Genomic DNA, 23,719 nt, shown 5'->3' with positions numbered 1-23,719 from the left:
CCAGCGGCTCCCCGCGATGGGCCGGGCCCGAAACTCGGCTGGCGACTTCGCTCCAACTCGCAGCCGGAGCCGGAGCCCGGGGAGCGCAGCGCAGCCCCCAGCCGGGCGGTGAGCCGGGGCGAGGGGGAGCTGGGGGCGGTGAAGGGGGGGTGTAGCTCTAGGGGTGGGGGGGTGGCATGGAGGGGGCAGTGGGGCGATGGGGGCAGGGTGGGTGTGGGAGCGGTGGAAGCCACTGAAGGGCAGTGGGGGGCGGTGGGGGTTGCAGTGGGGGGGGGGTAAAGGATTCAAATCCACTTGTATTTTGTGCGTGCTCTGAGGCCCCTTCCCTGCGGAGCAGATCCCCCTCCCCTCCCCCACCCCACCCTCCCCCTCCCCTCGGCCCCCCCACTAGAGTTGTGGGGAGAGGCTCTCCCTGCCGCTCCTGGCAGGGTCACTTGAGGGGCAGCTTTGGCTGCCCCCCCCCCCGGGAACCAGACTCAGTTGGATGCCGGGGGGGTGTTGATGGAGCTCTCCCCTCTCTGCTGTCTGTCAGCCTGGGTGAGGGGGGACAGTGTAGCTCGGGGGGGCACAAGTCACCCCCTTTCCCAGCCTGGGGCCCAGGTGAAATGTTTGGATGTGCAGGGGGAGGGGTCCTTGGTCGGGGAGGGGGTGAAGGGGGGCTGAAAGGGGTGGGCTAAAGGACAACTGCTGCCTGTCTGTGCTCTCTCACATGGGGGCGTGCAGCACAGAATCAGGCCCCAAAATCCCAGGGGGAGGGACAGAGCGAGGGCCCTCAGCGTCAGCCATTAAAATCTAAGGGGGCACGTGACCCTGCAACCAGGGTTCCCTGTAAGCCAAGCGCTTGGGCAGTCGCCCGGGAGAGATTTAGGTGCCACCTGGCTGAGTACCAGAGCACCCACAGCCGGCAGCCTGTGTGTCTCCTGTGGTGCACATCCACACATGCCTTGGGGCATGTAACAAAATTTATTCTGCACATGGATGGAATAAAGTTTGCGGGACCCCTGGAACGGGGTCAGGTGGTTGGCGCAGGAGGCGGGGAATCAGGACTCCCCCCATTTAGAGCAGCCTGGGAATCTGGGCTTCCCACCTCTGAGGGGAGCAGGGCCTAGTGGTTAACGTAAGGGAATCCAGGAGTCAGGATAGCCGGGTTGTCCCCCTGGTTCTGCTGCTGCAAGACCCTCCCCACATTTCAGATTCCCAGGTTTGCCTGCCAGGAGAGCGAATAAGCCCCAGCAATCACCCAGCCCAGGAGGGGGCTCAGACACCCTGTGCTCTTGCCCCTCCAGCCATGGCAACCCCCAAGACTCCGGCCAGCTGCTCTCAGCTCCAGGAGTTCGACAGCGTCAAGGACTCCATTACTGACCTCCTCAGCCAGCTGCAGGACATCAACCCCAGCCGCCTCTCCTTCTCGCCCTTCCTCGACCTGGACACCCAGATCTCCCTGGCGCCTGTCTCCGACAGCCCTGAGTCCTCCATTGAGGACCTGTGCTCCACCTCTGAGGAGGAGGCCTCGCCCAGCCCAGTGGTGGGCATCTCTGCATGGCCGGAGGCTGAGCAGGGAGGAAGGGCACAGAGCCAAGGGGCTAGGCCTCTCCTGGGGGAGGCGCCCCAGCCTTCCCCGGTGCAGGGGGACCTGGGGCTTCCTATGGCCATGGACCCCCTAGACCTGGCCTGTACAAGCAAAGGCTGTGCCCCTCATGAAACCGTCAGGGCTGGAGATGGTGTGGTCATGCTGGTGCCCAAGGAGACCTGTTTGCTGGACAGGCTGGGGGCAGAGACCCCTGTGCAGCATCTGCCTCCCAGTAGGGAGCCAGGTGGGCCACAGCCCCACAGCCAAGCGCTGGCGTGCCCCATGGCCAGTCCACCTCTCCCCAGGGAGGAGCAACCGTTCCTCAGTTCAGGGGCCGGGTCAGCGCCCTGTGGCCCCGCGGGGACGGCCACTTGTCCTGCACCACCCAGGACGTGCTGCAGCTGCTGCACCAACTCCCACCTGAAAGCCGTGTCCTCCGTCTTTGTCTCGCTGCTCCTGGCTCCCTGGATCCTCTACGGGCTCTACCACATCCTGCCCTTCGAGCCACCGCTCTGCCCAGACCTGGCCAGCCGGACGGCCTTTGCCCTGCGCTGCCTCCTGATCGCCGTGGGGCCCATCGCGCTTGGTAAGGACGGGACTCGCTGGGCTTCTGGCTGGGGGTCAGGAGGGAATCTCCTCTCTTCCTGGCTGCTGCAGATGGACCCAAGCTCATACCCCGCATGGCTCTGTCCCTGGTGCAGTTCAGCCCAGTGCAAATCAGGCTGGTGGGGTCCTGCAGCCCCTTGCACCCGTGAACAGGGCCAGTGCATGAGAGGGCCAGGTGAGGAGGAGCTGGTGCAGCCGGGTTCGGGCACCAGGGTTCTGACTTTCAGAGGGAGAGTTATTGAATGGTGCACGCAGAGAGTTGGGGGTCAGGGTTCTTGGCTGCTGTTCCTGGCTCTGCCACTCACTGTGTGATCTTGGGCAAGTCCCCTGTCCCTCCTCCTCCTCCTCAGTTTACCCGGCTGTAAAGTGGGGATAATGACACTTCCAGAGGGGAGCAGTTGCCATTTCCCAGACCTGGGCCATGCGACATCCACTTGGGAACCCAATGAAGAGCCCACTCCGACTTTGCTTCTGGCCGCTCTGCCATGCTTGAGCTCCTCACGCAAGGGCCTTGGGATCTTTCCTGGTCTCCTCTGTCTTGGCCCAGGCTGACACTCTGGGCTTCCTCCTGGGCACATGGGTATTTGTAGGAGGCTCCCCTCCCCGGAGCCCTGCCTTGGCCTGCTTTGGATCCCGCCCCTGGGCTCTTGCGAAAGGGTCTGGAGCCCCCGGAGCAGCGGAGGATTGTTCACTCCATCTTGTCGGTGCCAAAAAACCTCCTCCTGCGGGCCCTGGATGCTGTAAGCTGCTCTCCAGCCCCCCAGCAAGTGTGGGTGCATCTGCACGGCTGGTTGGGGTGCCCTCCACTAGGGTCCTCAGTTCCCCTTCCCTCCTGGCTCTGCCCAGGGCACTGAAAGTGGCCCCCATCCCATCGTCGGGTGCTGGCTGCGTTTTGTGTGGCTGGGGCCAGACCGATTCCTCCTTGTTGCAGGGTCTCTGTGGCGTGCCTGGATGGCCCAGGGAATCCCCTTTAAATCGGGGCTGGGGAGTAGCAGCTCCCAGAAGAGCCCCCTCCCCCCACTGGCTGCCCATCGCTGGTGTCCTGGCCCAAGTCCCTCTGGACTCCTGGCCCTGTTATAATCAGTGACTGGACCTGTGCTGAGCCCAGTGCATGCTGGGGCAGGAAAGTGGGCTCCAAAGTTCATCAGTGTGTTTCGTGTGGCTCACACGCCTAGCGAGGGCTGTGAGGTCCCCTCTGCGCCGCAGACATGGTCAGCGTCCTGTACCTCACTGGGGCGTCTCAGCAGCTCTATGGGTGCAACCCCCCAGCATGAGATGGAGCAGCTTGCATGGGACTGCACCCTTGCAGAGACCGCACTGATTGGCTGTGGATAAGGCCTGCCAGATCCCCAGTCCTTTCCCTCGTGGCTGGTCATCCCATGAGCAGGGGGAGCAGCAGTGCTGGAACCTAGGGGTGTCGGGCGGGAGAGTTGCCCCAGTGCAGTGTCACGGCTTTGTTTGCCCCGGGAAGTGACCTTTCCACCATCAACCAAGCCAGGAATGTCCTCTAGGCTTGACTCCCACCTCCAGCCTCACGGCCTCTGTCTCCCATATCCAGCTGGGCCGGATACCTCTGCTCTGGTCCGCTTTCCCGGCAGCCTGCGTGGGAGCTGAATCTTGCTAGCCACTTTCTTACTGCGGGATCCAGCCCCCGTCCGGGTCCGTCTCCCAGGGAAGGCACTGCCAGTTTAATTACAGCGCAAATTCCTCTGGGTCCCTTTGTTATCTCTGTAAACAGCCAGCCGGACGGGGAGCAAACAGCCGAAATTGGATTTTGGAAGGATCCCTGAGCCAGGCATTCCTGTCTTAACGAGGAGGAGAGGGAGCTGCCAGTCCCGGAGCTAGGGAGGGTCTGATCAGGCACTAACCAAATGCAGTCCTATCCTGGGACTGCTCTGGACGGTGTCACCAGGAGCAGCTGTCACAGTGGGGTGGATGCACCGGGCTTTGCTGGTTTGTCTTCTCCACTAGCTGTGGGGCTGTGGCATGGAGCCATTGCTGAGTCCTACTTCACTGTGCATCTCCTGAGCAGCCAGCCAGGCTCTGCAGGGACTGTCATACCCGGAAGCCCCCAAACCCAGCCTGGGCCCTGACGGGGGTCTGTACAATCCCAGCCTTGCCCCAGAGTTTCTGCCCCAGTTTCCAGCCCCACCAAAAGCTGCACTTGCCGTGGTAGGTTTACCCTCCCTGTGTTGCATGCACCAATTAACGGACTCATCCACATCAGGCAGGAGGCCAGATGGGGAGGGGTCAGAGGGACCCCCTTTCCTTCCGCCTAGTGACCCAGCTCTGAGCCTCGGCTGGTGTTTGCCTGAGCCGAGCAGCCGGCTCTGCCTGCCCTTGGGTGGCTTTTGAGTCCTGGCTGGCGGGGAATTAATTCAGGGGAGAGAATCTGAGTGCGAGCTGGATGCTCTCTGCTGGAGGATGGGTGGGGGCAGCGTCGGTGAGGGAGCAGCTCTGGCCTGCAGGTGACATTGACTGCTGCAGCCTGTGTGGGATGGGGAGTAACTGAGGGTTCCCCTCCTTGCATGCATGGTGGATAAGGTTTAGCACGAAGGATGTGCAGCTTGCTGGCCTCCCGGCTGAGCAGGCAATGGGTGGCTGGCCCAGGCCGGTTGGGGCCCCTATGCCGTGTGCAGTAGGACTCCCAAGCTCCAGTGCGAATAACATCGATGGCTGCCACACCGGGCACAGACTCGTCTCTTGGACAGCTGTTCCTGGGCCCCACTGCGTCCTGCCCGTGTCTCCCCAGCCAACAGACTCGGCCTCTGACGGGGTCTTTCCATCCATCAGCAATGGTAACGCCTCACGCGCTGCGTCGCGATTGCTCATTAGCTGCTCTGTGCAGGGGGGAAGCCGAGGCACACTGCTGCTGTGTCACTCATCCGAGGTTACACACAGTGGCAGAACAAGTAGAACCCAGAAGTCCTGGCTGGCATCTAGGTAGGATATTTAAGGCACAGTCTTTATGCTCCTTAATGCCCGTGAGCAGGGCAAGGCTGGAGCTCAGAGAGGGACCGTGAGGCTGCAGGAAATCTGGGAAGTGAATCTGGCTGTCTTGAGTGCCACCCTGGCCCCCCCAGACTCTGCAGTGGTCTTCCCTAAATGGCCTGTACTCCAGACCGGTGTTCCCTGTAAGCTGAGCTTGTGGGTGGCTACTTAGCTGTGATTCAGGTGCTGTCCCACTGAGCACCCATAGCCTGTGTTTTTATTGGTGGTGCGCATCCACGCATGCCTTGGTGCACATAACACAATTCATTCCACTTTTGGATGGATAAAAAAATGGCGGGAACACTGCTCCAGAACCTGTAAACGCTGAGCCACAGCTGTTTGTCTGGGACAGCTCCAACCATGTGAACAGCTACTGTTAAAATAAGGAGGCACTGTCCCAGGGACTGGGTGAGCTACATTTCCCTGGGGCCTCTGCCAGCCTCGGCAGCTCTTTAGGTTTGGGGCGGGGGAACGCTGAGTGGACCTGTCTTTGCTGATGCAGTCAGGCTGGCGCTGCTCTGCCTGGGGTCGGCCCTCAGAGGTATAAAGGGGTCTGGGCTTGGCAGTGGTGTCTGCAAATGTCTTCCCTTCTCCCCTCACTGCACTTAGGTATAATGCTTGGGGCTCTCGCCCAGCTCTGCTCAGTGGCTGTTGACCCTCTGGACACGCGCTCCCCATCCCGCCTGCTCCACCAGTTGTATGTCACCAACTCCGTGGCGCAGTTGGTCGTCTTCTGCCTCAATGTGGTGGTGCTGGCCACATTCCTGGCCCAGGAGCACCTGCGCCTCATCCCCACCCTGGCTGGGCTCTTCTCCATCGGCAGGTAAGAGGCTGGGACCAGTGATGGCAGCATGGACCATGCATCCCAGCCAGCCCCTGCCCGCTGCACGTCCTTCTGTGCCCTGCAGTTCAGTGCCCTTTGTCCAGCCTCTCCCACACAAGTCGGGGGCCCTGGTGCATCATGAGGGCCCATGATTATGGCTTCACTGATGCCAGTTCGCCCCAGCTGTGGATCTGGCTCTGAAGCTGGAATGAGCATGGAGTTCTTGTGTGTGTCATGCCCCTTCTAAGGGCCTTGCTCACATCCCCTCTCCCTGCATCTCCCCTGCAGCTGTCGCTTGCCTTGGGGCAGACTGGCCCAGAAACCCCTTTCCGCTAGACATGGCTATCTACCTGCCCCCAGCAGCACCCCCCCGACCTGTCGTGCCCAAAGTTACAGGGATGGAACCGAGACCAGAGCCCGTCTCATGGCCTCTGGTGTATATCCAGCCATGATTGGAGCAGGATCTCTGGTACGAGAGTTTAGCCCTGATTGCATTTCATTGGCTGGGTGATTAATTCACGTGGTGAGCTGGGTGAGGAATGACTTGGTGTAAAACAAACAGGGAGTGTTTGAAATTATCACCCAACTGAGCCAGAACGGTGGATTATCTCAGTTCTCAAGGGCAGGGCTCTGAGGGGCTCTGGCTAGAGCAGAGTTAACTTCAATCGCTTGGATATTTAACCTCTTGTCCCCGATGCTTCATCTCCCCCTTTGCATGAGGAGCTCCCCGGAGCCAGGGCCAGCCACGTCGGCCTCAAAGCACCACGGGCTGCTCTTGCGTGCTACGTTGCTCCTCCCCTGGTGCCCAGCCCAACTACCTCTCTACCCTTTGTCCTGCAGATGCTGTTACTGGATCAGCCTCCACCTCGGCAGTGCTTACCGGGGCTTTGGCTTTGGCCTGTCTTTCTTCCCGGCCCTGGCGATGACTGTCTACAACCTGTTCTGCCTGTACGATCTGGGCTTCGCCTTCCTCTTCATGCCCCCTCCGGTTGTGGGGGACGGCGGCTGGGCCACGCCTGCCCCCACGCCAGAGCTGGCGAGCCCAGGCTGTTGAAGGCCAGATGGCACAGACTGGGGAGAGCTGTGGCGGCCTCCGACTGTGCACCCTTGAAGGATGTCCTGTATCCCTGGACCAGCCCTGATCACTCCCACACCTGCCAGCCGTGCTGAGTGATGGGCAACCCCCTAGCCGACAGCAGCTTTGTAGCAGTAAGGTCCCTGAGACACCGCTGAGCAGCAGGGCCTGGCCCCATGCAGTCCAGCAGCCCCGGAAGGGCTTTTCCCATCAGAACGCCTGCAGTGTGTAAAGCCCCACCAAGGGTCCAGCAAGCTCCTCGCACCAAGGATTCACCTCATCCCCCTGGGCCGTCTTTGGTCAGGGCCACTAAGAATTCTAACTCTCCCCTGGTCCCCACCGCCAGAGGCAGAAAAACACCAGCCAGGGATCAAAGCTTCCTCCCTTCACCTCCCTGCAGAGGAGTGTTAGCCCAGGACGGAGCCGGCCCTTGCCTGACTGAGCAGAGGTAACTCCCTGCATCTGCTAGGTGAGACCACCTGAAATATGACTGCTGAGAGGGGAATCTGGAGTCTAAGCTGCCACCCACAGCCATCAATTCCTGGAGGAGAGGAAACCCCTTTCCCTGTATGCTGCCATGGTGCAGACCAGGGCCAGCTCCTCCAGCACTGGAGCTCCTGTGAAATCCCAGTGGAGGATGTGGGCGTCTGCTTCCTGCACCGAAAAGCTGTGACGTGCCGTGAGGAACTCTGGGCACCACCCTGCTCTGAGGGCTCTTCGCCAAAGCCACCTGGGCAGAAACTTCTGAACTTATCGTGGGGTAAGAGGGAAGGTCCTTTCATGGAGTGAGAACTGGTTAAAAGACAGGAAACAAAGGGTAGGAATAAGTGGCACATTTTCTGAATGGAGAAGGGTAACAATTGGTGTTCCCCAAGGGTCAGTCCTAGGCCCAATCCTATTCAACTTATTCATAAATGAGCTAGAGGAAGGGGTAAGCAGGGAGGTGGTAAAGTTTGAGGATGATACGAAACTGCACAAAACAGTCAAGATGAAAGCAGACTGTGAAGAACTTCAAAAAGATCTCAGCAAACTGAGCGACTGGGCGACAAACTGGCAGATGAACTTTCGTTTGGCTAAGTGGAAGGTAATGCACATTGGAAAAAATAACCCCCAGGATATGTTCAATATAATGGGGGCTAATTCAGCTACAACTAATCAGGAAGGAGATCTTGGGGTTCTTGTGGCTAGTTCTCTGAAAACATCCACCATGTGCAGCGGCCGTCAAAAAAGCAAATAGGTGGTTAGGAATTATTAAAAGGGATAGAAAATAAGACAAAATATTTTACTGCCCCTTTATAAAACTATGGTACGCCCACATCTTGAGTACTGCGTGCAGATGTGGTCTCCGCACCTCAAAAAAGATACTTTGGCATTAGAAAAGGTTCAGAAGAGGGCAACTAAAATGATTAGGGGTTTGGAACAGGTTCCATAAGAGGAGAGGTTAAGGAGACTGGGACTTTTCAGTTTAGAAAAGAGGAGACCGAGGGGGGATACGATAGAGGTATATAAATCCTGAGCAGTGTGGAGAGGGTGAATAAAGAAAAGTTATTTACTTGTTCCCATAGTAAGAACTAGAGGACACCAAATGAAATTAATGGGTAGCAGGCTTAAAAACTAATAAAAGAAAGTTCTTTTTCACACTGCACAGTCAACCTGTGGAACTCCTCGCCAGAGGAGGCTGTGACGGTTAGGACAATAAGAGAGTTCAAAGAAGAGCTAGATAAATTCATGGAGGTTAGGTCCATAAAAGGCTATTAGCCAGGGGGTAGGAAAGGTGTCCCTGGCCTCTGTTTGTCAGAGGCTGGAGATGGATGGCAGGAGACAAGTTGCTTGATCATTGTCTTCGGTCCACCCCCTCTGGGGCACCTGGCACTGGCCACTGTCGGCAGATGGGAAGCTGGGCTAGACGGACCTGTGGTCTGACCCAGTAATGGCCGTTCTTATGTTAAAATAAAACCACCTTTCTACCTCTTCGGGCTCTGCTGCGTCTGTTGTGGGCAAGGCAATCAGCACAGGCCTTAGAAAGCCCTGGCAGGAGCTAGTTGCTGGAGTGCAGGCCCAGAGCCTTACAAACAGCCTCACGCACCCAGCTGTCATTGCTTTCCAAGGCTCCCAAAGCCCTCTGGGGCTGGGACAATCCAGGCTGGGTGCTTTGTTACCCAGCAAGAAGTGCAATTACCAGCTGAATATTTCTCCTGCTCCCCGCCAGGCAGAGCTGCCTCAGCTCACAGCTAACCCAGCACTTGAGACATCAAAGGCCCATGCAGGGAGGAGGACAGGTGAGTGGGTGGGAAACCCTCTCCCAACTAATCAGTTACTCTCCCTCCCTTGGGGCGGGGAAAGTGATGCAGCCCACGCGATCTGAGCAGAGGTAGCGATGCTGCAGCCCCAGGCAAGGCCTGTGGCCACTGCAGCCCCCACCCCAGGAGTCCTGCTGGCTAAGATACCGCCATGGCAAGGTGCAGACTAGGACTGGGGCACACCCCACTGGCCTCTCCTGCCCGAGGCTGCAGGTGCAAGATGGGAGGTCTGCAGTGGTTGCAGCAGCTGGTAGGGTTTGTCAATCACTCCTGTCCAACCAGCAGAGCCACCCTGCCTGTGGGCTGGGAGGGCCGTGTGGGGAGGGGGGACCACAGGAGGAGGTGAGCCTCTGCGGTGCAACCACCTTGAGGGTGGGCAGCCCAGAGCTGGCTGCACAGCTGTGGGGCATGTAGGGGGAGCTTGTAGCTCACCTCACTGAGGTGCCCTGGCTTGGCTAGTACCCCCAGGGCCTGCCCCAGGTCATCCCCGGCCAGGCTGCCTGGCAAGGGGGGTCAGGGTGGGGGCAGAGAGGAAGGGGCAAGGCCTGCGGCATGGGTTGTCTGAGGCCCTGCCCCACCCCTTTCAGGGCAGCTCTGCCCACCAGCATGCAGCAAGAGCGGATGGGCAACTCTGAATAGCAACAGCCAATTTATTTCACAGGGATGGGGCAGAATCGAAAGGACAGGTGACAGCAGGCTCAGGGCACAGCGTGGCCTGCGGGGAGCGTCAGGGCTGCATCTCCAGGGCTGTGGGTCTCAGGAGCTTGCACCTGTCCTTGCTCATTTAAACAACGGGACCCTCTCATGTGAGTGCCAGTCTGAGTTCCCCCTTCCACACCAGCAGCTGTGGCCAGAGCACAAGTCCCTCTCTGCTGCCTCCGGGAGGCAGCGAAGAACAGCCCGTGGTCGATGAGGCAGAGGAGGCCGGCCAGGAGAGGGGCCCCGCCCAGCAGGATCACCAGGACGAGAACAACGAGGCGCTGCCGGTGCTGCACCCGCGCAACCTTGCCACGGGACAGGGAGGAGTACGCCGGCGGGGAGCAGGAGTGGGAGAGCTCATGGAAGGTGCAGAAGGGAGGGCAGGTGGTGCAGTTGTTGGCGGTGTCCCCCTGGCACGTGTAGCAGGACGGGTGGCAGGTGGCACAGACCTGCGCAGCCCGAGGGCTCCCGTCCGGGGCGGGAGATCTGCTGGAGCGGTTGTAGTAGCGAGGAGGGCAGTAGGACAGGCAGAGGTGCTGGAAGGCATAGAACGGGCTGGGGCATTCTGTGGAGAGGAGTATGAGTTAGCATGAGCCCAGAGGACCTCAGCCCGTGGGCTGCAATGCAGCCACCTCTGGGGTGGGTGGCCCAGGGCTGGCTACACAGCTGTGGGGCACCACAGGATGTAGATGGAGCTTGGAGCTCATGTCACTGAACTGCCCTGGCCTGGCTTGCACCCCCATGCAGCAGATGGGAGCCTGGACTCAGATCTCCAAAGGGATTTCACTGGCTGTTAGGAGCATAGATCTTAGGAGGGTCTGGGCTTTGGTGTCCTCCAAGACAGCCCCCCAAGGCGTCGGACGCCAGTTACTGCTCTCTGCAGGCCAGAGGGTGACGGTGGCCCTGCCTGGATTTGAACCTGTGACGGGAAAAAATCTTGGGGGGATCTAGTTCCGTCCTGCTGAGCAGAGCACAGAGCTGCCCTCGGGTTCAGGAGAGAAGGATTAGCAGCACCCACTGTACTGCCTGACTGGAGGAGGAGGAGGGAGACTCGGCCGAGAGGAAGCTCGCTCCTGCGGCCAGCAGGAGATGCCAGTATGGAATGACTCTCCTCCAAGGTGAGGCCTGGGGGTCCGCTGTGCTGGGGCCTGGGGGGCACTGCAGAGCAGGACACAGGGCAGGTGAGAACTCTTGACTTTGCCTGAGGACCACAGCCAAGCCCAGCGGGGCCCCATGGTGCAAAGAACGAGGTCAACTCACCCTCACACGCCCCTTCGGCATCCTGCCTCTCACACTTGCTCACAACAGAGGCTGCTACCCGCCTGGCCATCATGTCCTCGTCCGTCCCGTACAGCTGCAGGACGACGCTGGTGAGGAGCCCTAGGGAGAGGGTGGAGAGAAGACAGGCCTCAGACTCAGTGCTGGGAGCTCAGGATGAACCCCAAATGCCACGAGAGCCCTACAAGTCACCCGCACGGGCACTTCCTAGAGCTCCAGCCCTGAGGGGATGACTCACGGCACCGCCCAGCACTGTGGACGAGCACTGGGACCCCACTGGGCACTGGGTGGGCTACTGAACCAACACGATAGAGATTCACTGCAGGAGCCCGCTCCAGCCCATCCAGTGCCAAAGTGCAGCCTCCCAAGCCCAAAATCCCCATCAAGAGAGAGAGCGGAGCCCAGGCCCTGTGGGCAATTCATGATGCAGAAGAAGACGGGGAAAACAAGAGACTACAGGGCAGGAAACATAACCAGGCCGAGGAGCACCAGCCATTAACTCGGGCATGGCCTCCCCCAGCACAAGCAACCAGGGGAAGAGCAGTGAATGGCCATCTGGGAGATCCCGAGGCCTTTGGGAACCGTGGGCTCCCACTGGAAGTCACCAAGGTAAGTAACCCGGGAAGAGACCTTGCGACCTAGCTCTCTTCTCCTGGCTACAGGGGATCACTGCTCCAGTTCTTTAGGCACACGGAGCTGCTCAGCAGCCTGCTGCGGACAGAGCTCTCCACCCTGAGCTCTGTTCATCCTCCACAAGTCAGCGGAGCAGCTGCTGTAGCAATACCAGCTGGAGGTCTCCCGCCTGGCAGGGATGCTCACCTGTGTTGTAGGCATCACCCTTGTTCTCTAAGAGGAGCGTCCAGGTGCCACGTGGGTCCTCGTCCCAGAAGTGCGTGGACATGAAGGACCAGTCCTTGTAGCCCTCGTGGCTGGTGTCGTAGGGCCTAGCAAGGACAAGGGAAGGGGAACTCACAAGCCTTCAGCCTTCAGACCCAAGATGCACTTCAGAGGCCCAGAGGGCAGGTCCAGAGAAGTGGGAGGGTTCATACAGTGGCAGCTTCAAATGTATCTGAGCCCAAGAACTGGCTGCCTTGACCCTTTGGCCTTCTAGCAGGCAGACTTCTCAAAACAGCCTTCACCTCACAGCCCTGCTGGGTGACTATCTGCTGGGTATACGCAGCTCCCCAGCAAGCTGCAGGAAGGACCCTGGGGCCCTCTGATTTAGTGTTTCACCCAGAGGTACCATGTGAATGCTGGTCGGAGTGGGAGACAGGGAAGCACACCAGATAATCCACGGATCTGTTCCAGGGCAGCAGGTCTGATGTCCTGAGCGTAAGGGAGATCTGACCCACCTCTCACCAGCTGGGTCCATCCCCTCACCCTCTCACCTTTCACGATTTGGCTGGGGTGATTGTAACCCAGACGCCTGTTCATGACCCTCCAGAAGGTCATGGCCCCAGGTTGAGAACTCCTAGCCTAGCACATGTACAGGCTGGTCAGGTCTGAAGTCTCAATGGCCAGAAAATTCCTGCCTGATCACTGCAGGCTGCATTGCTCCCCATGGAGGTCTTCTGCGTACCCTTACCTGATGGCCACCAGGGTGGATGTGGTTCCCATAGGGCTGGTCAGAGAGATGGCCAGATCCCCTCTCCTGCTGTAGCTTAAGGAGATGCGGACCTGGACGTGCTCCAGAGAGCGGATGTGCCTGACCCTCCCAACGCAGGTGGAGACATTTTTGCTGACAGTGAGCTTTGAGCCTATCTCCCTGCCGGGAGACAAGAGGAGGAGGTGAGGGCGCCTACCCCTGCCTGCAGCATGTGACCCAGAAGGCCCATGAGACCAGGTACTGGGGAATCTGCTACTAAAGCCTCTTGCTTCAGCGGATATTTTGTAATGAAACCACAACGGGAACAGCACCAGGTCAGGCACGTCCAGCAAAGAGAAGCTAATGAGCAGCAGAGCTTGCCAACAGAAGCTCACACGCTGCAAGCAGAGGATGGCGTCACACTTTACGGGCTGGACTATTCTCTTTCTGCAGGAGAACCTCCCTGATCCCAGCTCTTGCCCCCATGAATCTGAGGGGCTGGCAGTCACTAGTCTTTGCTGCCCCCCCGACTTGAACACCCGTAACTGCAACAGTGGGAGCTCCTGAAGTGCGGTGCTGTTGGTACATCTCCAGCACACCCTTACGAACCTGCTCCCCATCCCAAGCTCTTGTTTCCTGTGCAAGCATCCTCGGGGAGTTGCTCCCAGCTCCTGCTTCGTGCCCAGAAGGGCTTTTCTGTCAGGATTTCACCCCTCTCCCCACATGCAACGTGGCACAGATCCAACAGGGTTTCTTTCCTTACAGGGGTGCAGAGATCACCTTGACGGAACACTTCCTCTGGGGCCTGGTCGTAGTCCACTTCTTGGCCAGGTCCACCAGGTCCCCAGCATCCAGGAGCCCATAGCCGTAATGGTGGCTCACTGAAAAACACACACACAGCCCAGGGAAGAGTCAGCTGACCCCACCAACCATGGGACTGCTAAGGCGGTCGCTTACTGCGGCCAGGAATGCTGGTGAAAAATCCGCTGTTAGCTGCCACACAGCGGCGACTGATGATTGGGGTTCTGTGCGGGGGACTGGCCACATGTCCCTGCCTTGCCCCTTCTCATGCGCTGCCCCACTGCTCCACCCTGCCTACCTCTTCCTCCCAAAGCACCACACCATCCCACCCCTTGCTGCTCCGGGGAAGTGGCAGAACCACCTCTGCACTCAGCAGAAGCAGCACGGCACTGGCGGTGAGGGCAGGGTGGACGCTGGGGGGGGTGCCTGTGACCCTCACACGTTGCCCCTGTGCCTAAAGAACCAGCATCTTGTTTCACAGTGGGAAGGTGCAGCTGGTCAGACTATCAACAGTGGGAAAAGTCTGGGAAGGTCTTTCTTAATGCCACCCCTAAGGGAACAGCAGTTGGTCAGGCATGGCCAGCAAACAGCAACTAAAGGGTAGCAGAGCTTTGGGATAGTTCACAGGATGCAACCGGAGGCTGGGATCACACTTTGTGGACAGAGTTATTCTCTCCTTTTCTTCTCTTTCTTACTCTGGAGGATACGAACAGGATCCCTGGGTCCTCTGCACCGACGGAAGAGCTAACGAGCAGCCTCACCTTTGCGACCAACTCCATTCAGGGCCCAGTCTTCCGCCTGCAGGTGGGCTGGCTTGGAGGCTCTGACCACGAGATGCTGCATGTCACGCCAGGTGAGTGCTGGGCTAGGGACAAGGAGGACTTTGGAGGAAAGCGGTCTCCTTTACCCAAAGGCCGATGTGACTCTGGGGGTTCTGAGGGGGTGGGCAGTTTCTGCACAACCGTGCAGCAGATAGAGCACAAACGACGACCGGGCAAGCTTTCTCCAGACAACTCCAACTTGGTGCCGCATTTCACAGTGAATAGCTCAGCACCTGGGGCTCATTCAGTCGTTTGCTTCTGTGCCAACACGGGGGCCAGTTAGGGTAGATGGTGGGGTGGACACCCAGCCATTCTGACTGGAGACCCACCACGTGGCTTCCTATAGGCAGCTGGGAAGAGACGCTAGCTTTGGTTCTCTGAACACTCTCCCTTTCTGACTAATTGGAAAGAGGTCTTTGTGGATTTCCTGGGGGGACACAGGCTGTGTTGCTGGGGCAGGGACAGCCCAAGCAGGCAGGAGGGGAGTGCGAACGCAGGTTCTACTTACTTGGCTTCCAAAGCGAGCGCAATCATCCCCGCGGCCAGGGGCGCAGAGGCTGAGGTGCCGGTGTGCTTGTCCGTGCAGCGGTGCCGCAGGTCAGTCGTCACCTGGGGAGAGGGAGAGGCAGAGAGGCGTTCTGTGCAAAGGAACGCAGATGAAATTAAAGGCAGGGCTCTGGAGCCAAAAGGGGTCACCAACAGCGTTCCCGGCAAACTGAGCACTTGGGCAGCCGCTCAGGGGAGATTCAGGCGCCACCTCACTGACTAGCAGCCTGTGTTTCTATTGTTGGTGCACATCCTCAGTGCACATAATAAAATTTATTCTACCCCATGGACGATAAAAATTAGAGGGAGCCCTGGTCACCAGCGAGCTGCCTCTGGGCTGCAGTGGGATCTGTAGAATAAGCTAATGTGGAGGAGCAAGGAGCAGAGCGCGCATGGGGAGCCAGGACTCACAATCTGCTTCTCGCTCCTGACACCGCTGCTGTAGGTGGCAGTGAGGGTAGAGGCACAGGCCTCGCTGTACCAGGGCACCCGGCCACTCTCAGTCGCGCTGCCCACGGACAGTGTGTAGATGCTGTTGGTGTAGCCATCGCAGTTGCAGTTGTCGTAGTGCTGGCCGCCGTTGCCAGAGGCCCAGACGAAGAGCGAACCGAGGCCGCCACGCCCCTGTGGGAGGGGAGCAGGCAGGGACTAGTGTTACCCTCAGGGGCCAGCGCAGAAGCTCACGGTGTTGCAGGGGTGTTAATACGGGGCTCATATGATGCAGGTTCCCCTGTCCACCCACATGGGGACCCCACATGGGGACATCCCTACATCCTGGCTACAGCTGACCTTGTTTCCATGGAAACACGATGCACAGTAGTTAAGCTGACCGATCCCCATCTGTGGCAGCACGAGCACAGGGTGCTATTCCCATGTGCAGTCATACCCCAAGCTTGTTTGTGCTGGACTAAATCAAGGCTCTGGCACAGCCTTTGGCATCAGAATGGCTCTGAAGCATAGCCGGCAGGTACGCAGCACTCAGAGCTGGCTCACACATGGGCAGCAGAATTCCTGCCCGAACTGGCCCACAGCACCTTGATGAGAGCTACCTCTGGAGGTGGGTGTTGCAGAGCACCAAGTTCTCTGCTCTTCAGCCCAGCGTCCCTCGCCTTCAACCCCCCTGTGCTGCCAGAGGGGAAGGTTCTTTCCAGAGGCCAGGAGCCATCCCAAGGGACTTTGCTTACATTCACAATCCCCTTGTAGAATGCTTCCAGGGCCAGGATCCCAGGGCCATCTACAGTTTTCCCATCATCCTCCGGGCCCCAGCTAGCGCTGTAGATGTGGATGCGCTGGGGGCGGAAACTCAGGGACTGTGCCTCCACGATGTCTGTGATGGGACCATCCAACATCCTCACACCTGCGGGGGCAGGGAAGACAGGGTGGTACGGTAGGAGGTCTTAACTAGTCAGCATGGTCCTTAAGAGTCCTCTCCCACTGTGGGTCAGACAGACATCTCTGGGATGCAAAATCAGCCTCCATCACCCACAGCTTGGCTGATCCGTTTGCAGCAGCTACGCAAGAGCTCCCTCTAGTGTCCTCAGGGCTCCAGTCTGGCCAGCCTAACACGCTGAGTGCAATGCCCAGGCCTTGACCAATCAGTCGCCACAGCTATGTGCAAGGCAGGGATGGCGTTCTCACTGTTTTACAGACGCACACACGGAGGTTACGGACCCAGCTGTTCCGAGGTACTAAGCACCTGCCTCGTCAAATGGATTTGTAACTATTTGCTCTAGCTGCAAAAAAGCGATCAGTCAGGCTCAAACAGATTTGCCCACAACTGTGCAGAATGTAACTGGCAGAGCTGGTTTAAGGAGCGCCGGATCTCCTGTTCTCCAGCCCTGTGCTCAACCTGTGGGTCAGGCTGCCTCTTAGAATAGTCACAGCTGGTTTTAGCCAGGAGCTCAGTTTGCAATGCCAGCAAAATGTCCTCATGCTGTCCAGCCCAGTCCCAGTCCAGGGGCCATTAGGTCTAGGCCAGCTTGGGCGCTCGCTTCCCATGCGCCCTGATACCTGGAAGTATCACCCTGGAAAGCAGGCTGCTTACCTCCGATTTTTGCATTGTATGCAACGCCGACGCCGCACAGCTTGTTGTTGGCTGCTGCTGCCACCTCCCCTGCACAGCGTGTCCCGTGCCTGAGGGAGAGAGGTGGGGAGTCACCACAGCCAGATTTCCCCACACACTACGCCGTGCCACAGGGGACAGCACATGCTAATCTTGACTAGCAGCTGTTCTCTCCTTTCCACCCCTGCAGGGATGGTCCCTCCTTACGTTACCTTGGGGGTTTGCTTTCCACTTAGGCAAGACTGTGTCAGGTGCAAGTTTGGGGTAAGCAACGCCGTAAGAGCTGGCAGGTGGGAGGATGCAGGGAACCACGGAAACCATCCAGCCACCAACCAGCCTGCCTGATGACCTAGGTGGCATTGCCTTTGGTCACTGTGAGCGGAGGAGGGGCCAGAATCCTCCTCTTTAGGTTAGGATCCTCCCACTTGGCTCAGCTGGGGATCCAAGGTCCTGAACACTCCGGGCTACACAGTGTCCTACATATGCTGAGCCTGAGCCTGCCAGACCAACCCTTCCCCCATCCTGCATGCACATGCCTGTTTAACACCGTTGTGCAGGAACAGAATTTGCTTCACCCTTCTTCCTCTCAATGCAGGCTAAGAACGAACCTCATGGGACATCAGCAGGAGGACACAGGAAATTAGCTCCGCCACCAGAGAGAGAAAATCCTCCGGGGCCAGGGAGTCAGATCTGGACACCCCCAACCACAGCTGCATCCCCCGTTGGTGACAGGAACTCACCGATTCTCATCCCAGGCGTTGTAACGAGGCTGCGGGTCGGGATCATTGCTGTTGAAGTCGTAACTCGCCAGGGGATCCTGAAGCAAGAGGAAGCGTGAGGGTGAAGCTTTGGAGCATGTGTCTTTGTTACAAGGGACATTATACGTTCAAAACAAGCAAAGCCACCAACCAGGTAAATAACCAGCCTCTACCTAGCGCTCTGCACTGTGAGCTTTCTTCACAAGTGTTACCACCTGCTCCCATGAGACACCGGTAAGCAACATGCCAGGCCTTCATCCACAGAAAGCCTATGGCTTGTGTTGCACAGGATAGCAAACTGAATGATCAGAGGGATTGCTTCTCTCCGAATAACCTATTAATCCCTATTGTAGTGATAGGAAAACAGAGACTACCTAATGCAACTCCGTAGCACAGCCAGGATTAGAACTTGACTAGCCTTATGTGCAGTCTACTCAGTTATTGCCTCAGTGATGTTCAAACAGCACAACTGCTTCTCACTCTCAGTTCAGCCATCAACACACACAAACGGCACTGGGTTTATTTAAAAGCTGTTTATTGAACAGGGTTAATTAAACCAGTGCAACTCTGTAGACCCTAAACCTGGTTATATCAGTCTAACATGGGTGAAAATTAAATAGATAGAAATCAGGTTTAAATCAATGTAGAGTCCTACAAACAAACTAGCACTGGCTTGACAAGGGCTGCTTATAATCACATCTTTGGTTAAACTGGTGCTACTCTGAGTTCTGGCTGGAGCACTAAATTACCATGCAATTTACAAAGGAAGTCTGTGTCATTAGCCCCATTTCCTATATAGAGAAGGGGAGGCACAAGGAGGTGAAAAGTCACTTGCTAAAATAACCCAGCAGGCCTGCAGCAGAGCCAGGAACAGAAGCCAAGTGCCCTGAATCCCAGCTCAGGGCTTTGACCATTAGCCCACACTGCCTCTCGGCTGGAAAGGAGTCAATTCAACTCCTCTGCTATTGAGAAGACGTATGAGGTACACTATAAACAATCACTTAGTAAGGAAACTCAGTTGCTCTTTGCTCCACTTGATTTCTGAGCACATGCTGGGCTGCAGAATCCCCAGATTACATCTCATCACGTTCCTTTGGACTTGGGTATTCTTTTACACAGGCCATTTCAAACTGCTAATGTTTACCTCGCTGTGAAGAGACTCTCCAGCCACCCAGAGGGTGGGGCCCCCAGGGCTGAGCCCCACCAAACCAGAATAAAGGTCCTTTCCTAGCTGCTTCTCTCCCTAGTGGGAAATACACTGTAAAGAAGCCACGGGCTGTAGATGGTTCATCCAAAATTACTTCACTGCAGAGGTCACAACCCTGGGGGGCCTGGGCAGTCTCCAACCGATCTTACGTAGTTAGCAGCCAGGTCAGGGTGGTCTCTCTCCAGTCCGTCGTCCAGGATGGAGAGCACCACTCCCAAGCCGGTGTAGCCCTTGCTCCAGGCCGTGAGGATGTTCAGGTCTGGATGGACGTCATTGTTCTGCAACAAAAGCCAGGCCAGGTTTGAGCACAATGATCATTTCTGGCTTGATCGCTCAATCTTCATTAAGAATCATAAAACTGTAGGACTGGAAGGGAAATCAAGATGTCTTTTAGTCCAGTCCGCTGCACTCAAAGCAGGGCTAAGGATTATCTCCCTGACAGGCGACTGTCTAACCTTCTCTCAAAAACCTCCAATGGCAGAGATCGATTTGATTTATTAGCGGTATTATTCCTATTTTACAGCTAGAGAAAACGAGGCATGCAATAGCAAAGTGACTGCTTCAAGCAAGTCAGAGCTGTAGAATAGAAGCCAGAAGTCCTGGCACCCAGTTGGTTGCTTTAACCACTAGATACACTTCCTCACAGTCCACGAAACCAAGAGCATATGGAAGGAGAGGATCACATGGGAAGAGAGAACAATATAAATTCTTACCATATACCACTGTTTATGGAACCACGGATCTGTTGGCACTATGGTGATGGTTCTTTTCATACGCCTCTTCAGCGTTTGCTGCTCAAACCAGTGTACCTAGACGGAGGGAAATCACCCTTCTTAATGTCAAGGGAAGCTTGCAAGCACCTCTTCAGCTGTCTACTCCCAGTGACAGATTTCACTGCCCCACTGTACATTTCCCAAACCATTTACATTTCCAAGCTCTGCTGGCTTGGTAAATTGGCCATTTTAACCATGCACCTGGCAATCTCCCATAGCCAGTGAAGTAGAATCTCATTTCCTGAAGCTTTGGTCCAAGGTAGGAAAACACTAGCAGAAGACACTACTGATTCCTAACCAAACCAAATTCTGAAATCTCTAACGGACATTTTACATGACAGCATCAAATGAATGAGGCGATCTTTGCTAAATATGTTCAAGGTTTGCCTTTAGATGACTACTTCTAGGAAAAATGTTTGCTCATGGTAAAATTAAACAAAAAAAACTATTGGTCCTCATGCTTCAGAGCCCATCACCCGCTGAGACTGAAGTAGCTCCTCCACCAGACAGACAGTGGATAGTGTTAGCTCTTCTGCCTTCAGATCTGCATTCAAGGTAACACATGCTGGTTTAATAACACAGCATCTCTAATCAGTACCTGACCCACAGTATTTATAGACATCTGTGGGTGCCAAAAGCTTGGCCAATCCCTTTACACCTGAGCGCTGATAAAAGGAAAGAGTCCATGTTTCGTCTCAAGCACAAGTAACAAGCTCAGTGCGTGAGTAACTCCATCCTGTACTAGACAGAAGGCCAAACTGGATGCTCACAAGGGTTCCTTCTAGCCTCAAAATCCCACCAACACATAGTCTAGGAAGACAAAGTTCTCCTGAGCTTCCAGCAAAAATCACACCCTAGTCACCTTGGGCTCTCTTTTCAGACGCACGTGCCAGCCCCAGTGTCTGTTCAGGGATTTCTGCACCACGCCTCGGTGTTTGAAATGGTAATAGTGTTCCCCTTCAATTATCTGCAGAAACAAGAATTATAGATAAGGCTCTGACGCAGGTGACAACCAGAAGCCACCAGAAAAATTAACCCTGCATGCCATTCAGCACAAAGGCAGGATCTGGCATTCTCCAAATACACAAGCTACATCTCTGCTCCCCTGTAAGCACGCTCCCTCTTCTGATTTTAACATACAAGAACAGAGAGTTGTGTGAAGTGGTTTTATTTTTTTAACTGGCCCACTGCATTAGAAATTTCACTTCTACCTTTGCCTGTACCATTTTAGAATTCCCATCAGCTTAAGGGAGAGCTAATATTTCTGATCAACCTGCCAAGTGCTGGTTCACTGGAGTGAGTCTGTCCACGTTTCCATTTTACTCCATCATGAGGCACTAGGTGAAATCACAGTGAGTGACAGTTAGAATGGAATTTTGTTCTCCCCAAAGGAGAGCCTGAGCCCTGAAAACAACAAGCATAGAGAGCTGGTTTCATAATTGATTAGCAAAGATGGCCTTTAAAGCAAAAGACGGGAGAAACAAGACAAAGATCTACACAGCCTTTAAATATTCTATGAGGCCATTTGGCTGCTACGGGAGAAAGCTAGGGAAAGACACAGCAGTAGAGCTGACAGAGAGAAAATCTTTGCAACATCAAACAGCAAGCCAAGATTCTCTGATGCAGAAATCAAAACATTCTGTGGTGAGTTTCATCTCAAAACTAGATTCTCCCATGTGACTGAGTTATCTGAAAACAGGCCTGTACAATGGCAATGGCAAGTAGCTCTTACTTAGCAAAGCACCAGTTGGATAAAGGTTGATTTGGTGATTGAAATATTACCTTGTAATGAATGAACTGCTGAGGAAACAGAAGAGGGTGGAAAAGGGGGCAAATGGATGTGCTTTGCTTAGGGTGAATGGGAGCGATTGCTGGGACTTCTGAAAGAGAGCAACACAGATCACCTAGAATAAAGGACAGGACAGGTAGGAAACCAAGAGTAAATTCAGAGAGTGACTGTGAGAGGACTCAGAGAAAAGTCGCTAGGAGGACAGTGAGTTTGGAAAGAAGTCTGAATGAAGTAACATTGAATTGCTGGGACGTCTAACTGCATGAAGCATCAGCATTCCTCCAGTCCTGCCCAGGGTTTTGTGAAGAGGGAGAGCCGTTGTATGATCAAAGAAAGCACCGTGAGGGATGAGTACGGCAGGGTCTGAAGATCAAAGTGGAAAGTCAGTTGGGGGGCTTGTTTTGGTGTGAGGGGAGATCTGACTCACAGGTGGGGAGGGGAGGTCATTGGTAACCAAACAGCTGCTCCAGTGGAGTTCTGGAGGCCTAAAAATTGGCTGTATAGGCAGAGATGATGAATTTGACCTCTTACTGATTTACAGCACAAGAATGGTGGCTGTGGGCATTTAGAAATAAAAGGAGGTAAAGCTCTCTTTTGGATAACAGTGTAAAAGCCAGCAGGTCAGTGGTATTAAATAAGGTACTGTGAGCTAGGGAGGCAGCAAGGTCTAGCAGTTAGCACACCAGAAAGGGAGTCAGGACAGCTGTGTTCTATTCCTGGCTCTGCTGATAACCTGGTGTGTGACTCTTTCCAACTCTCCTCCTCTTTACTGATTTTTTTCTATTTAAACTGTAAGCTTTTGAGACCAGTCTTGATCATGTATTACATTTGTTCAGCACCCAGCAAAATAGGACCCCAAATCTCAACTGGGGTCTCTAGGGGCTAAAGCACACTAAATAAACATAAATAAAAAGGTTCAGAGAATGCATCCAGAGAGACCAGGGTACACTAAACAGAACCTGGGACTGCAGTGTTTGGAAAAAAAAGAAAGAACTCCCTTGTAGTACTGCTATTATACGATTAACAAATTCAGGAAAATGTTTTTGTTCATCTGTAATTCTTTTTTTTAAACCAGAACTTAATTATGGAGCTAATAGTCACGAGAGACACATGATCTGCACCAAACCCTTTTTTTCCCCCCTTAAATTGCCATTCATAACCAATCCCTTGGTGGCAGCATTAGTGCAGATAACATACGGCACATCAGTGGGTTTTTTTTTGTACAGGGCTTCTCTTTAAAGATTCATTTGCCTCTTGTCAACGCCATATGCATCGTGTATGCTTTTAGCTGGAGCGGCCGCATGCGGGTGAATTGGTAATCAGGCTAGAACGTCATCATCTACATTAAAATAGAGGCTGGTAAAAAGCTCCTCAGATACAGCTGAGAGAGAAGGAAGGAAAACCGATAAATAAGAGAAAATGTGCAGGAGAAGAGCACTGCCACATCCAAGGGGACCTAGGCAGGGCTGGCTGGAAGCCTCCTACTTAGTCCTACATCCGATAAATTCACTTCTGGAATGGTCATCTAATGGTCAATCTCGCATGAGACCAGAAGTGATGGTTGCAGCAGCAGGGCAGCCTTCCATCAGGCGGGAGGCACGACCTGCCCCCTCCCCCCAGATTTTCCAGCTGGGGAACAAACCTCAGGGTGTGTTCAGGGCAGGGGGGCAGGGACACGTCCCTGTTCCCCCCGTTTCTTGGGAAGGGCAGGGGAGGGGCAGTGGGAGGGGCTGGGGGCAGCTGCCCTTGGGAAGGGGGGAGCACTGTGGGGCAGGAGGCTCAGAACCAGGGGGCTCTGGGAAGTGGGAAGCTGGCTCCACCAGCTGCTCCCTGACCCTGCTGCTGGGGCCTTTGCAGGCCGCCCCCCACGCCCCCTCCCCAGGCAAGCCGCCCCCGCCCCTCACCTGCCCCAGGCAGAGCAGCCCGTGCTTGCGGGCCAGGCGCTCGGCCTCCCGGGCCCCCGCGGGCACCTGCACCGCCCAGCTGCTCAGGTAGGTGCTGAGGCCGCTGGAGGCGCCGGCCAGCAGCAGCCAGA

General features: G+C 55.9%; 2 protein-coding genes across 2 annotated transcripts; one reads left to right on the top strand and one right to left on the bottom strand.

Moving 5' to 3' along the window:
• Positions 1-83: 83 nt before the first annotated feature.
• LOC142002378 (uncharacterized) lies at positions 84-9,016 on the top strand. Its single transcript, XM_074978457.1, has 4 exons — positions 84-108; positions 1,287-2,156; positions 5,777-5,990; positions 6,831-9,016. The coding sequence occupies exons 2-4, from the start codon at positions 1,289-1,291 to the stop codon at positions 7,042-7,044; spliced, it is 1,296 nt and encodes a 431-aa protein (XP_074834558.1). The 5' UTR covers positions 84-108; positions 1,287-1,288; the 3' UTR covers positions 7,045-9,016.
• A 1,003-nt stretch (positions 9,017-10,019) lies between these two features.
• Positions 10,020-20,845, bottom strand: PCSK4 (proprotein convertase subtilisin/kexin type 4). Its single transcript, XM_074978076.1, has 14 exons — positions 20,758-20,845; positions 19,836-19,931; positions 19,272-19,400; positions 17,898-17,974; positions 17,140-17,228; positions 16,280-16,452; positions 15,507-15,719; positions 15,058-15,158; positions 14,490-14,593; positions 13,691-13,808; positions 12,928-13,107; positions 12,162-12,286; positions 11,325-11,444; positions 10,020-10,629 (listed from the first exon to the last, which is right to left on the bottom strand). Exons 2-14 carry the CDS (start codon positions 19,893-19,895, stop codon positions 10,064-10,066), a joined length of 2,055 nt encoding a protein of 684 aa, XP_074834177.1. The 5' UTR covers positions 19,896-19,931; positions 20,758-20,845; the 3' UTR covers positions 10,020-10,063.
• Between the last annotated feature and the right edge of the window lie 2,874 nt (positions 20,846-23,719).

This window comes from Carettochelys insculpta, chromosome 27 (assembly GCF_033958435.1).
Source record: "Carettochelys insculpta isolate YL-2023 chromosome 27, ASM3395843v1, whole genome shotgun sequence".
Lineage (NCBI taxonomy): Eukaryota > Metazoa > Chordata > Testudines > Carettochelyidae > Carettochelys > Carettochelys insculpta.
This window is presented reverse-complemented; position numbering and strand designations above follow the sequence as displayed.